An 18052-nucleotide genomic window follows, 5' to 3' on the forward strand; every position below is an offset into this window, starting at 1 on the left:
GGGAGTCGACCCCTTAGTAAAATTTTGACAGAGCGTCGCATGAGGTTTGCGGGACATGTTCTCCGACAAAATGAATTACGCATAAAAAGAGTTGCGATTATATCCTAGTACAACTTGACGCCACACATTCAGTGACAGATTTTTTTTTTGGAAACAGCTTGACGGCAAATGCGCCGAACGGCGCGGGAGGGTCGAAAGTCAGTAAGAATAGCACATTAGGTTTTTGAAATAAAATTTTTAATAGCAGGAAAATGCACTGTAGATACCTCAGAATATGCATTTTGTTGTCTTTCAATACCAGAAATAGTGCTTGGCGGCGGGGCGGAGGCCCGCGCTGGTGGAACTCCTAGCGCTCCCCCCAGACCCTCTTGCTAGTAATGGCGGGGAATCTACAATTTTTCCACTAACTCCAGGAAGAACCTATTCTATGGCACAATAAATGTCTTCCGAAAGAATGAAGGGTCAGAATGTAATAAAGATTATGCAAACACACACATAAATACATCTAAATATTTTTTTCCGGGGGGGGGGGGTGTTGGGGGTGAGAAAAAATCCATACACCCATCCCCGAAAAAAATCCTGGCTACGCCCATGATATAGATTGTATATCTCTTGGTTGGCGCGAGTCCTTCATGCGGTTTTCTCATATGTATGACACCATATACATCTTCAGTACTAAGCAGGTTTTCTGTTGTTTTTGTCAGCGTCCAGGTAATTCACTTGCATAAATGGCTACTGGTCTTGATGACGATGGTTTTGTAAATAGTTTTCTTTGTTTTCCTAGATATACATTTGCTTTTAAGCATGTGTTGTGTGTTATAGAAAAGTCTGTTGCCTGCCGCTAGTCGTTCCTTTATTTCTGACACTAGGTCATTTTTACAAAGCTTATTAACTAAGTCCGTCTGTCTGGTTAAAAGTTTGTACACAATATTTCTCCCATAGGACCTATCCAATTTCGGATCAAGTTGAAATTTTGCACAACTATTTCTTTACCTGACAAAACAAGAATCACTAAAAAAAATAATAATTAAACAATTAGATAATTAACTATTGGTAATTAATTATTTTGTTTAGTATCGAACAAGGGTTAGAAATTGTACTTGACAAATGTGTTGGTATAAGTTGAATTGTTCCCCTTTATAATTTTGTGCATAGAATTAGGTTGTCACTTAAAAATTTGAAAATATCAATAGATACCTATTTTTAAAAGTATATTTTCATAAGTATTTTGCTGACTACGTGATTAGTGTATTAACCTGAGGAAGATTGAGCCAAAAAGTTTGAATTTAAGTCGTATAACTTTTTATAGGCTAAATAGGAAATATATAGATATATTGTTGAGGTTGTCAATTGTAGTCAAACCGAATTTCCATTTGATTGAATCAAGAAAAGTTATCTTATTTTATATTATCTTATAATTCTCTTCATGGCCCAACCATGCAGGACAGCACGATAAAGTCATGGTAATATAACTCTTTCATTTCTGCAAGTCAGACTAGAGTTACCCCACGTAACGTTCTTGTTTTGAATGTACCATAATATACTTCCTAAATATTTAAACGTTTCTGCATTTTCAAACTTGTGGTTAGTAATTTGAATATAGCCCTATTGCTCTTTAGTCTGCTTTTCTCTTGTCATCATAACATATTTCTGGTTTTGTTGTCATTCATTTCAAGTAATGGTGGCCGAGATAAAAACTTCAATGCTCATTAAGATTAGAAAAAACAACAACTAGGTTGTGATATACATTTTAATATGCAGTAGTAATTGAAATAGTGTATTTAAAAGATATAAAATTGTATCATACATTTATTGATACAAGAACATATGTGTTAAACAATTTAACTTTGGTAAATATAAGTATGGCTTATCAGAAAGCATATAAGACAAACACAATAATATATTACTAAATTTTCAAGGAGTAAAAAAGTACAGTTCAGGAAGAACATAGTTAAAAAATTAACTGCCTTATTTTAAATGGTTTCTAATGAAATCACATCATAACAATATAGTTGAAAATCTTTAATTATGGAACTATAATGCTTACACTTTGAAAGTTCATAATTTAAAAAGACTAATAAATTATCTAATACATTTCTATTTTTAAACAATTGAAGTCTACAATTTGGGAAAAATAAATTAAAAACAAAATAAATGTTTTAGCATTTCTGATGTACAAATATAATTAAACATTTTGTTTTATAAGCAAAAAAGAGATAAGATACAGCTTAAAAATGATAAACAGTTTTTGCAGAAGCCATTACATTTGCAATAATAAGATTCATATGTATGCAAAGAAACAGAAACACAAACAGCCACAATGCTGTATACCAAATATTCAAACTTCAAAAGAAGCTGTAAATACATTACTCAAATAAACATGCCATATAATGTCAATGTTTATATAACGTGGCATCCGGAGTAAAGAAAGATAAATATTTGGAATTATTAAAAACAGTTATCACTTCAAGATATTCATTCAGATTTTCTTGCAGGGAGAAGAACCAGATGAAAACAAAAAATAAATAAATAAATAAGTAGCTTCTCCCCCCCCCCCCCCAACATTCAGGGGATAACAATACATACACTGGGCAAGACTGTAAGAATGACCATTATAAGGTAGGATACAAAAGGACTGGTCACCGTATTGTACAAGAGTCCAAATGATTTTAAATTTGAAAGAAAACCTTAATTCAATTAATATTTCTCACTCTTTATAGATATCTTTGTCAATTTTTACCACACATATGATCTTAAATGATATCGTAAAAAAAACAATGTACTTAGTGCACTATTGAGAATGATAAAAAGACACTTTTTTCCCCCCAGATGTGAACAATGGTGATAAAAACAAAAAAACACCAACATTTTATAAGAGGACATAGAAAGTTTATTTTTAAGTCTGGTACAAACTAACAGCAAGCTAGAAGGCTACCAACGTAAATATATTTAGAGATATTTTGTAAAAAGTTATTTTTTTCTCCTATTTTGGATGTTCTTTGAATAATAATTTTTAGATTCTATCTTGGATATTTGTACTATAGAAAGTAAGAAGAGTTGATTGTTAGGATTGGCAAAATAATTTATTATGGTGTGGCCAAGAGTCTAGAACCTTAAGCTAATTTGCAACAATACATATTTTAAAAAATGGCTACAGTTGAAGTTGAAAAAATTAAGTTTAGTTAAAAAACATTTGATACAAGCTAAGTTGGAAGTAACAAATGTAAGAATGTTTATATTACAGACATGGTATTTTATTTTGTGAAGCCTATTTCATTCTGTATATTAAATATGTTACAAACATTTTAAGTAATGATAACAAAAGAATTTTATCATCAAATTAGTTATGAAAAAATGAGATAAAAGAAATTTAATTAAAAATAATTTTTTAATCATAGCATTGAAAAGTCTAAATAATATATATTAATCTAAATAAATACTGCATACCTCATTAATCTTCGGACTCGAAAACAAGCCTTATTATTAATCTATTAATCTGGGACAAATTGGTAACAACTGACATTATGACATTTTCATTTTGTTAAGTTTGTAAATTAAAAAAAACAACAACAACAAAAATTATTATTAAATCACTTAATTGGAGAGAAAGTCTGCTAAAACAATAAATTTAGAAACCAACACAATATATTCATACAATAAAAGAGCAGAAACATATTTTTTGGCATAAAATTAACAAGGGGTGTTATTCTAGGGGGTTCTTACACTGCTAGCAATGCCACAACATCTTTCCATCTATTTCAGAATAGTTCACATATATACCTCTTACAGAGTACACATATTGCATAGATATTTTACTTTTACCCCATGAATCAACTTGTCAGAAACACAAAATTAATTATGTTATCCTACAGAATTAATTAGGTAAAAAAAATATTGTTGCTTTAATATTCAACTTTTTTTTTTCCCATACAAATTCGTTATTGTTTTTCCTAGTCAAAAGCAAAAAATGAAGTGCAGTCTTTGTAAAAAAAACAAGCAAATGCCATGAGATGCTTGAACTTTGTGTATGACAGTTGTTTTACTCTTAGAAGTGACAACACTTATAGGAACAGAGTTGTTGCAAAAGCAACCAGATAAACAAGTGAAATACCACCAACTGGGAACATCTAAGAATTACAAGAGCTTCAGTCACGAAGGCTGGCTTCCTTGAAATGTAAAAATGGAACAAAAATTTGACTTAATTCCTAAATATTGGGTGGTAAATTGTTTGGGTGGTAAATTGCTTGGGTGGTAAATTGTTTGGCTTCCAAACTGAGGGGGCTCTCAGGTTTCAATCTCAGTGAAGACTGGGATTATGAATTTTGGGATTTTTAGGGCAGAGTCCACCCAGTTCTAATGAGTATCTAACATTAGTTTGGAAAAAGTAATGGCAGTTGGTCATTGTGCTGGCCTCATTAACTTTAAGCCACAGAAACAGATGCGCCTTAGATTACAAGGTATGAACTATAGATATTATAGATACTCATGCACTCCCTTTGGACAAGATTTTTCTAGTGAAGAGAATCTTGAGTAATGAGAGCTCTTAAGACATATTTGTACAAGTCAAATCTTCTGAAAGTGCTATCTTTAAATGGATCATTTTAGTTTTGTCTAATCTTCTGAAGGGGCTATCTTTAAATGGATCACTTTAGTTTCAGTTGTTTTTTAATGTTAACATTTTTTTATTTATTTTATTAGATTTTTCACACCACATAACATTACACTCTGTGACTGCAAGGTAATGTGCACCCCTGGTTAAGAACCCCATTTAGCTTAAAAGTTTTAGTTCTCTTTTAAGAGGAACTTATGGTGTTCTCGTGAAACTGTACCACGTCGACATGTTGAAAGGATATTGTTCTTTTCACCTTGTTTAAGAGCATGAAGTTTCCACGCATATGAAAAGGAATCAACCTAAAGTGCATAAAACAAAATATTTTAATATTACATTATTACATTAACAAAAAAAATAAATATCTATAACCATTTTTGGTTTTATTCAAAAACAGTGTCTATAACTATCAAAAGCTATGAATAAGTGAAACAGCTATATAATAGAAATTAAAGAAGAATAGGAAATTATGTATTTGAAAGGTTGTTTCAGCTATATTCTATATGTTTACAAAAGAAATATTGATAAAACTGTACTGCTATTTTAAGTTTCACTAACAAAATTAAGCAATGAAGCCTGCATATTTTAAGAAGCCTTTGTACATCGATTGTCACACTTTTTTTTTTGATTATGCATTAAATATTCATAACAAACCAAAGTTTTAAGATATTTTCATAATATAATACTTACTGGAAGAAAATGATCATTATTATTTTCTTCTTCTAGCACCTTGAGTTCATCTGCTTTCAAGAGGGGTAATCTAATCTGTCTGACAGCATCTCTTGCTACTTCATGGAGTTGTTTCCCATTGAGTGTCTAAAATAAATAATATACAGTCTTAACTCTGTAAATGTAACTGATCATCCTGACAAAAGTCAAATATATAAACTACTGATGAGTTTTGTTAAGATGATTGAAATAGAATTAGATTTAAGAAATACTTTTAAAAATTAAAAAACTATAAAATATGATGTTCAATTATCGAAATATACTTATCGAAAAACTTTTTCATGAAAGATTGATTTTTAGAACACACAAAATTCTTAAAGACAATGTGCACCCATTAAACTACAGTTACATCAGATCAGGACGAAGTGGTTAACTCCCCTCCATTAAGGCTAGAACAGAAAGATTTAAAACATTTTCAGATCAGGACGAAGTATTTAACTCCCCTCCATTAAGGCTAGAACAGAAAGATTTAAAAACTCCTTTTCTTTATTCCACTTTCAGTCAGGGAGTTTTAAGGTCAAGGATACTTGTCATGACCAAGAAGCACATAGAAGCCTAATTCATAAAGCTCTAGTCGAGTGTGTTTGTGCATGTTATATATGTGAATGCTGTTAGTGTTTGCATCTACATTGTTATTGTTATAGTAGAATTGTTGAGGTGGACAATTAGAGTCAAACTGACTTTTCCTTTGTTTGGACCATTAAAATTATCTTGACTTTCAACACAATTCTTACAGAGCTTGCTGCTGCCCAGTCTTTGACAGCTTTACACAAATCTATTTCATCTATTGTAAGTTTGCTGGACCTTAAGATATTGACTAAAGTGTCTTCACTAATTTCTTGAAAATTCTTTGATTTCAATACTTCCTGAGCAAAAATAGAAGGAAAAAATTAATTAGGAACAAAACAAAAGTATTTTCTTTGAAGATGTAATTTTTTAAAATATCTAAATGAAAATTTAAAATAAAAAATTGAAATGTAACAAGTAATTATTAGCTTACTACTGTGTTATCTTCAATGAAGGCTAAAGCATTTTCTTTCAAATCATTTTGATTGTAAGTTACTGCAGCTTGCATAACATCACAGGCATTAGATGCAGAAATATTAGCTTGCAAATAGTCAACACAGAGCTGATAGCAGAAAGTTGAACAAAGTAAAAAAAAATGCTATTCAAATTTAACAAACATACAGAATCTATGTAAATCTAAGGACTATAGATAAGCTTTGCAAACATAAGTTGGATATGTGCTTTGAACAAAAAAACTTACATCTCTTAGATCATCAATTCCATACTCAAGTGATGTCGCTAAAACATCTATTGCCTATTAACAAACAAACAAAAAACACATACATTGACATTAGATAGCAATTAAAATGTTAAGTTTTTTTGCACTGTCATTGTTTAAATATAATAAGTGGAAACGGACTAGAAAAGAAATGAAATTGTGTTTTTTAACTAGTAAAAAAAAGTAAAGCAATCCTTTCAGACCTTGCAATCTATAGGGCAGATGGTAGGAAGGTCATTTGTTTCTATGACAAATGGTTAAAGACTGTGTCATGAGGTCAGAGCAATGACCAACCACTTTACTTTTAATGTCAAGTACCTATTAGAGTTGGGTGGACTCAGGGGGCACCCTAAAAATTCAGAAATTAAAAATTCCAGTCTTCACTGGGACCCCTCATTTCTAACAAAGGGATTAAAAATATAATATACTAGTAATTAAAAAAAAAACTTAAACTTTCTAACAATGATAAAAATAAATTTCATCTTTCAAAAGGACACTATATTCTAAGGATTCTTACTCTTTACTGACCAAGAAATAGTAATTTAAATTTTTCTAACAAAGCACTAAAACAAAAATTCAATAACATTTCAAATACTTAAAAAAAGCATTCTTTTCAAAGCAAATTATTTTTAATTACTAGTAAAAAAAAGAAGACTAACTGTTTTTGGTGATAGCGTAACACAATTTGTGTAAAGGAACTCCAGCAGTGCAGTGAATATTTCTGGTGACATGTCTGACAACACAAAAGGAACATTATTGTCACCTGTGTTAGGTTTGTCAGCAAACATTGCTTTGAAAACAGCACACCGAGCAGCCAAGATACAGCGATGAGCATAAATTTGTTTCTTATTGGGGCCTATGATAAATCTGATATCACTGTTTAAGATAAAATAACAAAATCTTATATCAAAGTTTAAGATTAAAATTTTTTTAGAGTTACAGTTTATTTCAAACTTCATGACTTTTAGCAGTAATATGAGAATTAGGTTTTGCTATTTTTAGTAGGTAAACATTCATTTTTTAAGAATTTTTATTGAACAGCAATAATTTAATATTCATTTTAAAAAGTACAATAGAATTTAGCTTAGTGAAACATTTTCTCGAGCTTCATTGTTTTTTTGCTAAAGAAGATAATATTATTCTATTTTAAAATAATTCTGATTTTATGTGATTAACAGCCATCTGCAAAGAAAACCAAACAATAATACAAAGCTTCAAGACATCTTCAAAAATTTGTTTATAAAAAAAATACCTGAACTCTTTATTATTAAGCAATTTTTTCATCATTTTTCCAAACTGCAGCACATCTCCAGCAATAACAGAGTCACTTTCTGCTTGTGCCATTTCTTTTTTGGAAGATGAGATTGAATTGGATTTGTTTTTTGTCATTGGAAAATGTTGAGATGCCAGAATACACCATCAAAATTTCAAAAACCTACAAACCCTAAAGTAAAATAAATAAATTATAATTTTAAATTAAAAAATTAGTGTTAATCTTATCATTTAAGTTAATTCAAGATTTAAACTTTAGCTATTGGTGATTGTTTATTATTCAGAAAATTCATTCAATGAAAAGAAAGAGTACTTATAAATGTGTGTTTGTCCTAATAATACATTAAACAAGAAAGTGATTTAACTTTGTTTTTTTATGTGATATTTGTTGTACTTATAATCTAAGGGTTAGTGTCTCAAACGTCTGTGATTCTATTATCTCTTTCTCTCCGTAATTATTTACCACATTCTGCTGGAATCAACGTTTGTATCGTTGGTTAGGAGAGAAAGAGTTAATGGTGTTAAATTAGACTGCTCTATTTTAGGTTTATACAAGTATTTTTATGTTTTCTTGCATTAATAGATTCTTTTAATAGCATAGTTTTTACTAGCATTTTTTCACTTAAAGGTGGCAAGTCGCCTGGAATTGAAAACATACCACCCAAACACATATAACCAAATGTTTTAGGACAATCTGCCAGAAAATATGGGATGAAAAACGTGGCCAAAAGAATGAGCCCAATCAATAATTATTCCACTGCCCAAGAAAGGAAACTTGAGACAATGCCAAAACTATAGAGCAATACAATAAGCCTGATTAGTCCCCCGAGCAAAATAATGCTAAGAATAATTCTCAATGGCTCAAGAGAAAAGCTGATGAAGTACTTTCCAAAGAACAGGCAAGCTTCAGAGCAGACAGAAGTACTCTTGAACAAATATTTAGCATCAGACTGTTAAGTGAAAAATGCCTTCAACACCAAAAGAAACTGGTACACCATTTCATAGACTTAAAAAAAGTTTTTGACTGCATTTGGCATGATGACATTTGAAGAGGAGTTCAACATAGATAAAAACATTATTGATGTTATCAAAGCCCTATATCAAAATGCAAATAGATCAGTACTTCTGAATTGGAGAAAGTTTTAGGACATCCATAGGAGTGCAGCTAGAATTTATTCTATCTCCAGCTCTTTTTAACTTATTTCTAGGGCATATTATGATGGAGAATCTAGAAGGATTTACTCCTAGTTTGACCATAAATGGGCAGCCTATTTCAATCTCAGGTTTGTAGATGATATGGACCTCATTGCAAAAAATGCAGACCAGTTAAAAGATATTTAAAAAATGGATGCTGCTTCTTGAGCAGTTGGCATGGAAATGAATGCTGAAAAGAGTAAAAAAAAAGTGTGTGGGTGGAGATAGTACAAGATGTTGCATAATATTGACTGGCCAAACATTAGAAGAAGTTGACTCATTTTAATACCTAGGGCTAAACATATAACAAGTGACAATGTCAAAAGTCCTGAAACTTGAGATTTATCTTAACTTTTAAAACAAAATCTAATAAAATACTCAGAAAGACACAAAGATAAAGGCACATCCTCATTCAATATGCTACGACAAATGTGTACAAATGCTCCTTTTTCCCTAGTGCTATTAGAGCATGGAACTGGGTTGCTGAGCCAGCCAGGAAAACCAGTGACTTGGTTTTATTTTATTCATTGGTTAATATGCATGACTAGATGCATGACGCATAGGACATAATCATTTTCTTTTTTTAAGTAATGTCTGTATTATAGGCCTATAAGAAAAAAATAATATGGAGGATCAATAAAAGATAAAACAAGTTAAAGCTTGGCATCCGCATGAGCAAACTGTGGAAAATCTGACAGAGAAACATCAGTTTCCTGGTAAAATAAAAACTATTATTCACTAGTGGTCTCTGTACTCCTATATCAAATAGTTGTTAAAGTTTGACACTGAACACTGAGGCTGAAAGAACAATCCAAGCCTTTAAGAGTAAATGCTACAGAAATTGATGGGTATCTGATATACAAGGAATTGAAGACAAGTGTGTTTGTAATATATAAGATAGATCATGGTTAGTATTCAGAGACTCGCTGTCAAAAGTTTGACAAAAAGTGTCTGTTAAAAGTAAAACAAAAGTGACAGTCACAATCACATAACAATGTCAAAAGTCCTGAGAATTGGGTTGGCATTCTATAATTCTACTTCTAATTAAATCTAATTCAATAATACTATCGTATGATTAACTATCCTTTTAACTATCATTTCTATGACACTTCACTAGGTATGACTATGATAATGATTATTAATCATAATTAATGATACTGATAGTATCTCGGAATAAGTAGACTAAATCTATTTATGTAGTATGTCTATATTATTGTATGTATTAAATGTATAATTATTTTTAATTGTATTGTCTATGAATTGAATATGATCAATATTCGATATCATTCTTATCATGAATATGATATCATCATCTGATATGATTGTGATATGATTAATAATGACAATGATAACACAGAGATTCTATCTTTCTTAACTTTTTTTTTTTAACTTTTAATTTTATAATTATAAGTCTAGATCTACTCTAGATCTAGATCTTGAAACTGAAATTACCACCTCTATTATTATTGCAGATCTAGTCTAGAGTCTAGATCATTATCTATATTGATAATATATGGTTTATCTTTATGGTATCTATGTAAATGTAGAAGTAATAAAGAAAAGTTATCCAAAGGAAGAAGTTATAAAATAAGAATAACTAAAAAAGTGAAAGTGTCACTATGGACACTATTGCTATTGGAAAATAAAAAATACCAATCACATTTTCAGTAGCCTTATATATAGATCTATATAGAGAGTAGACTTTTTAAAAAGTCAATCTAAATCTAGATTATATGCTATAGAGTCTATATCATCTAGATCTTGATAATTGTGCATCTCTAGATAAAAAAAAAATAAAAAGTAAGTAGATCTAGAATCTAGAATTAAAATATTGTTTTAAAATCAATCTAGATCTATAGACTAAATCTAGATTTGTTTCCTGAAACTGATAAAGAGATAACTTTTACTAGAATCTATGGTCTAGAGTCTAGATCTATATAAATCAGGACCCTCTGGATTCTAGATCATAGAGATATAGGTCTGTGCATGTGTTTAGACTATAGAATAGGTCTAGCTAGGCCCATCTAGGGTAAACTGCTAGGTCCCTCCCTCTCCAGTACACATCATTGTCATTGACTCTATATGATTATCATATCGATTCTTTTCTTTGTCATGCGATATGCTCTTTGCCTCTCAACTTAGGCAACTAGATTAGTCTCCACCGTTGTATTGATGTTCCCAGGTGCGAACATGATCAACATGCCTGTAGTGTCAATAGGGCCAGGCTCAGTGGTTCCGGGTGCGGTACGGTTGCAACCCATCAGATGATCAGTGGAAAAGAAATTACACTTTTACATATAAGCAGATAACTTAAAAAAATAAGTAAAAATATAAAGTGACTATAACTGGATACCCAAGAATGATTCTGCTCACTTAATAGTTTTTTTCCCCATGTTTCATTATCTATCAAGTAAAAATGGCATGATTATTATCAATGTTTAAGAAATTAAAACTTAGTACATTATAAGAGTATTAAGAATAATAAGAGATATCATAGATATAGTCTCATATCAATGGAACCTTTTTTTTTAAGATTCTTGAGAAGAAATCTCAATGTATCTAGTAGATGGAGGTCACTTACAAGGGCTGCGGAATACACATTTAATTGAGACCAAAAGAAAATCAGCTGCTGAGAACAAACTTAGAGGGCGAAAAGAAAATCTAAATTGACCACTGGTAGGCAATGGTTATGCCTGCGCTAGATGTGGCAAAATATGTAGGTTGCAGCTGGGGCTGTGTAGCCACAGAAAATACTGCATTTCTCATTAATCGTCGGACTCAAAGACAAGCCTTATATTATTATTATTATAGTGTCTACTATTTTCAAAAGTTTCTTACATTGGAACTGCGAATTTCTCCCATGTTAAGTACCATTGTAGAGTAGAGTATGCCTACTAGACTCAAGTCTAATTATTAATAAAAATATTTAGTAATACTAATAGTTTTAATTTTTTGTTCTTCACGTTCTTTAGGAGAATTTTTTTTTTTTACAATTGTCAGATTAAACACTTTAATACTTAACAGGACAGTTGCGTTGGGTTGGGCAGGGCATCAAAGCTTTCAATGTTCCATGTTAGTAATATAATAGCTTCATATAATTGGGTAATTCATGAAAAGGTTTAAAAACACATGGATAAGGGCTTATGTTTTTAAAGAGCATTACATACCCTTTTAAAAAAAGTTTTTAGCCATATAAATATAATACATAGGCGTATATGATAATATATATATAACTCTAATTATTGTCTCAACAGAGTGAAAGAAAAACAAAAGAATGGAAGGAGATCAACGCAAAGATCATCAATATGATTTGCCTTTATCTTCCAACTTTGAACATGTTCAAGTTAAGCATTTTATTTTGGACTTAAAATGCAATTTTGACTCAAAGAAATTTGAGTCTACAATGACAATATTTTGTCAACGCTCTATAAAAGTTTATCTAAAAAATACACTTGAAGAACAGTCTGACATAAATCCTGATAACATAAGAACAGAAAGCAAACTGGAGCTTGTCAAAGAGATTAACTGTACTAATTGTAATAATTCTGGATCTGTAGACCTACATAGTCATAAGAATTCAAACATTATCAAATATGAAGCAGCTCTAAATACAATTACACTGGACTGTTTTGCAATAGATGTGAACGATTGTTATGTGTATGATTTTCCTTCACACCCCGAGGGATTATTTAAACATTCTTGCACTAACAGCCCACCTTCCAACTTGCACATTTCACAATGTTGCATGAAAAACTACTATGCTTTGTATAACAACTTAGAAAAACAAAAGCCTATCAATGTAACTTACACAGTGTCTGATTGTAAGATAACGATGACTTTACCAAAATTTATTGATCATTGCTCCCAAGTTGTTGTCAAAATTATTTACAGGACACAGTGTAATGGACCATCATTAATGTGGACTTTAGATCAAATGCAAAGGTAAACACTAATAATGTATATAAATATTTTTAAGCAAAAACGTTAAGGACATTCCTTTTTAAATTTTTGTATATTTACTGTCATTAAAAAAACAATATGTTTCATTTATTTTAAATAAGATATTAAAATATAGCGGTAATTTGGTAGATAAGGGTACATTGTTATGTATGTTCCTCTCTGGAAAATGAATGCTGCAAAGAAAAAAAATTCTTAAAGGGAAACTCTGATGGTTTTGACAATTTTTTAAATATAATATGTGTTTTGATTTACAGATAATGAATTATATATTATTCTTTTGCTTTTATTTGCAATAATGACTTAGTAATTGGTGTTTTTCTGATGTAATTTTCCTGTGCACCCAGAATGATCAGATTTTCACTGGTTTTCTATGTGACATCACACTAACCTATTAACCTTATTGTATAACAGGAGACCATACAGTAAAGTATACATTCTCGTATAAGAAATATATCTTCGTCTATGCAGTTAGATCTAGATCTTGTAAGCAAAGAAAAAAATGCGTGTTGAAAGTAGATTTACATGCTTGACTAACCACGGCAGTGTGTATTTTCTCGCCTGTATTTTCACACACAAACACTATCGCTTGGTTGTCTTGTCATGACCGACTACACATAGTCTAGACTAGCTTTACACTGACCAGTTCATTCAATTAGAATCAGTCAGACACACGATCTATTTTCTTTTTAGGACAAGGATGAAAATGTTACTTTTTTTCTCGAGTTGGTTATCCTAATGCTTTTAGATCTCTCTCTCTCTCTCTATATATATATATATATATAACTGTACCATAGGCGTCACTAAGCCTAACAGCTACTGTAAGAATGAAGCGATACAATTGGTTAAACAGGAGTTTCTCTTTCAGTTTTGTTTAGGAATGTAACGTTTGACTGAGCTAAAAACAAAATCTCAAAGAACCCCAATATTTTTGGGATGTCAAGAATTTACTGACTAATTTATTAAATATAAATGTTTCTAAGCAAATAAATAAAAAATGGTAAAATATTTACTATTACAACTTTTTATGCATAATTTAAATATGTCAATAACTCAAATTTGAAAAACCATCAGTGTTTCCCTTTAAGAAAATTAATAATTGAATAAGGTAAGACACAAAATTTGTCTTTTTTTTTCAAACACCTATTTTAAAAAAAATAGAAATTCTTTATAAAAATATATATAGACTCATTCATGCAATAGGCATACACAACATTTATATGTATAAATATTTATAGTCAGTGAGTAAATGTAATTATTCAAATCAAGGAACTGAATATGCTAGCATGTTTACTACCACAGTCAAGAATTACACTTCATTTTTATTTTATTAACTATTTTATTTGTTTTTATTTTCAGAATTTAATTAAAAAGCCTGTATCTTTATGTGCTTGAATGACTTTTAATTTGATTATGCTTCAGGCCATGTGTATTCACTATAGGTCATCAGATGAACAACAGGTCACTATTTCCATCTCAGGATATGCCAAAGGCAATGTCTACATGGCATTGTAATGTAACATTAGCAAATGACTGGAAGAATTTTAATGTTATAACAACAGGAGAAACACTGCCAGAAAAGTTTCAAGTAAAAGGTAGGTTAAAACAATGTGTTATCAAGAAGTATTGTACTTTAGAATGATGATGTTATTTATAATGTCCTTGAAATGGTAGTTTTACTTTTTAAAAAATCACATGTTTAAAACATACAAGAGACTAAGTACAAATTAAGTCAAGATGTATTAAGAGTGATGGCAGAAGCATTAAAGCAGTTTTTGAACCTGAGGTACATATTCCTTGGGGTTGCTTAATGGTCTAGTTGGAAACAGTTGAAATTTCAGTGAAGATGAAAAATGCTTTTAAAGGAGAAGAAACATTTATTATTTTGATGAAAGTGAGAAATTAAGAAAAATATACTTGAGATGTAAAATTGGAGAAGAAAAAATGGTCAGAAACTTAGAAAATTATTTTTGTTGCTAAAAATGCAGCCATTATCAAATGCTATTCTTTACATTTTCTTAATTGATCACCAGATGGTAATTTATTTGCATTTTTCATTGAGCCTAAGTAAACTCTAGGGGGCATGGTGGCTGAGTGGTGAACGCTTGGCTTCTGAACCTGGGGTCCTGGGATCAAATCTTGATGATGACTGGGATTTTGAATTTCAGGAATTTTTAGGGTGCCCCTGAGTTCATCCAACTCTAATAGGTACCTCACTTTAGTTGGCAAAGTAAAGGGAGTTGGTCGTTGTGCTGGCCACATGACACCCTGATAGTTAACCATTGGCCACAGATACAGATGACCTTAACATCATTTTTCCTCATTGATCATAGGGGGAACTTTACTTTTTTAAGTAAACTCTACATCTATGTCCTCTGTAGCATAGTGGCCATTTTGATTATATTACCATTATATTACCATTATAACTGATGAGAGATGACACTCCACACCTGGATTAATTTGTTTAAATGAATTAAAATAGTTTATTTGCTCTGTGATTATTTCATGTAAGCATGATATTAATGAAAACACAATATAAACAAGTCAGTGACTCAAAAGAAAAGTTCTAGAGGTATTAATTGGCTCAAACATATTTCAGATGATGAGACAGTGTACCATTCTTTCAACAGTTATCCAATGCCAGCTGCTACTTTTGCTTTAGCTATAGGGGATTGGTCTTCTACAAATATGACTGCACTGATAAACACTAACATCAAGGAAAATAACAGTATGTTATATAATAACAAACTTTTTCTTTCTTATTAAAAAAAAATTATTTTATATCTATATTAATGTATCTAGCAACATAAGAGAATAATGATTTGAAATGCAATCAAAAACTAAAAATTGCAGTTTTGTATATCTTCTAGTGCCATCCTGTGTTGTTTATTCTCCACTATGTCTACATGACCAGACCATAGACCAATTATGCCAGTACTTGCCTCATTGTTTTGAAGCGCTCTATTCAACTCTTGGGTCCTATCCATTAAAACATCTCACTATTTTCATAGCACCTGCTTGTTTCGATAGCCTAGGAATGGCCTGGTGAGTCTGTAAACTGAATTTTCATCTACTTTTAACAAACATTCATTTATATATTGTTGAAGTTTATTATTATAAAGTTTCAGATGTTTTGTTTAATATGCTATTTAAAGCTAACTTTTAAAAATATATCCTTTTCTTTATCTTATTACAGGATAGTCAATTTATTCCTTCAAAATGAGACTTTTAGTTTTTTTTATAAAAATAGATTTTATTTATGTGATGTAAAGTTCACAATTGTCTTTGGCAATTGTTAACTAGTTTGTCTTGTTGCCTTTACTTTCCACAGTAATTGTAAAATACCAGTTAGCCCTTTAAGTGAATTTAAGAACAACCTGAAAAATTGAATTAAAAAAGTTCAACTTTATACAGGATTTCAATTTAAAACTGTCATTTCATCAACTTAATCACTTTAACCTATTAGATAGATTAGTTCTTAAAATATGATTTTTGTCTAAAACATTTGATTAAATTAATATTTACATTTACCATCCTTCTTAAAGGTTTGTATGTTTGTTCTTTTTTATTGATTTTTTATGCCTGTCTCATTTTTGAAAAACTTTTCAGTCCCCACCTGTTGATTTTGTCACAGTCTTTATTGTGTCCAGACTTGTCCATGATGTACAGAGTAGCTCATGAGTTGTGTCACACATGGTTTGGAATTTTGACAGGACCAAAAGATTGGACAGAAGAGTGGTTGACTGAAGGAGTCTGTTGTTATTTAGAAGACAAGGTTCATGGAATTGCCATGAAGGTAATGATCTTAAGTAGCAAAGTGACGTGACCGGGGATGAAATGAAATACATACATATTTAGTGTTGCTGTTTCAACCTCAGTGTGTACTTTTCAGTTGTGTCCCTAATAGGGGTGCACCCCTAGTCCCTAACCCTATTGTCATCTACTTTCATAGTCTTGAGTATCAGTGATCTTGAGAAGTCATTAAACACACACATACACACACATACAAGTAACATCTCTTTGACATTAAAAAGAACGTTTTCTGCAATTTACAGAACTTTCTGTAATTAGGAAATTACTACCGGGTATTGTATTGTAAAGTCTTTCAACAGTTTTTTTTTAATATTTCAACAGTGGAATCCATATGAATATCAGAGCAGATGTAATCTGAGATCGTTCATGAAATATAGACTTTTATTATCAGAAATCAGCAACACTCCTGAACACTTACAAACACTCAGGTACAAGTATTTACTAATTTTTCTTAATGATGACTAAGAAAAATGTATTCCTTCACTGTTAGTGAAAAGGCTTTGTCAATATTTTATCATGCTCACATCTGCAGTATTTAATTTTCAATATCACTGCCTGGTATGGCAATCTGAACATTAAAAATAAAAATAAACTGCAGAAAATCATAAATGCTGCTGACAAAGTCATTGGTAGCAAACAAACTCCATTTGGACAACTTTTAAAGGAAACATTTGTAAGAAGGCTAAAAAGATAAAAAAAAAACAATCAACCCCACTGGGCCTGGATTTGAGATTTTACCATCACTAAGAAGATATAATATACTGTTTACAAAAACAAATAGACACAAAATCTTCTTTGTTCCCCTTGACAATCAGTTTATAATAGAATTGATCTATCAGATGTAACTGATACTAGTGTGAACATATATTTTGTTTCTATAGTTATAATCAAATTTTTTAATGACAAAATTGTAAGACAAATTTTCTCATGGATAATAAAGATTATTATTATTTGAATATATTTCAATGCAAATTTCAATTAAATCACAAAGTCTTTAATGTAAATCAGAACAATGTGAACAAAAAAATATTTCTAATTTGTGTTTTGTCACTGGAAGAAGTAGTAGTAAAAATGTGGTAGGTAATTTTGTTAAGGTCATTGTTATTACCTTTGTCCTGCTTCTATACTAGGCCTACTAGCTATTCCAAATTGTTGGTAAGTTAGATATTGTCAGGTAAAAATAATAATAACAG

At 30.7% G+C, this 18052-nt stretch overlaps 2 protein-coding genes across 9 annotated transcripts in view; one reads left to right on the forward strand and one right to left on the reverse strand.

The window, feature by feature from the left end:
• Positions 1–1732: 1732 nt before the first annotated feature.
• Positions 1733–10681, reverse strand: LOC106064137 (BTB/POZ domain-containing protein 19-like). 2 transcript variants are annotated; one of them, XR_008777933.1, is made up of 9 exons: positions 10545–10681; positions 7876–8067; positions 7283–7499; positions 6606–6659; positions 6339–6467; positions 6073–6204; positions 5300–5425; positions 4699–4911; positions 1733–4152 (listed from the first exon to the last, which is right to left on the reverse strand). XR_008777933.1 is itself a non-coding variant. In XM_013222639.2 (8 exons), the coding sequence occupies exons 2-8, from the start codon at positions 8010–8012 to the stop codon at positions 4783–4785; spliced, it is 924 nt and encodes a 307-aa protein (XP_013078093.1). In that variant the 5' UTR covers positions 8013–8067; positions 10545–10681; the 3' UTR covers positions 1733–4782. The 2 variants fall into 2 exon arrangements, 1 of the variants encoding a protein (XP_013078093.1); XM_013222639.2 differs by having other exon boundaries at positions 1733–4911.
• A 328-nt stretch (positions 10682–11009) lies between these two features.
• The window catches only part of LOC106064144 (aminopeptidase O-like), a 45114-nt gene continuing 38071 nt past the window's right edge, over positions 11010–18052 (forward strand). Inside the window, exons 1-8 of one of the 7 annotated variants that reach the window (XM_056029500.1) lie at positions 11087–11271; positions 12344–12432; positions 12981–13031; positions 14469–14641; positions 15646–15774; positions 15917–16091; positions 16656–16842; positions 17181–17287. In XM_056029500.1, coding sequence (XP_055885475.1) covers positions 12395–12432; positions 12981–13031; positions 14469–14641; positions 15646–15774; positions 15917–16091; positions 16656–16842; positions 17181–17287 — 860 coding nt within the window. In that variant the 5' untranslated portion in view covers positions 11087–11271; positions 12344–12394. The other 6 variants (XM_056029499.1, XM_056029498.1, XM_056029494.1 and 3 more) reach the window with 6 other exon arrangements.

The sequence above is a fragment of the Biomphalaria glabrata genome, chromosome 5, assembly GCF_947242115.1.
Source record: "Biomphalaria glabrata chromosome 5, xgBioGlab47.1, whole genome shotgun sequence".
Lineage (NCBI taxonomy): Eukaryota > Metazoa > Mollusca > Gastropoda > Planorbidae > Biomphalaria > Biomphalaria glabrata.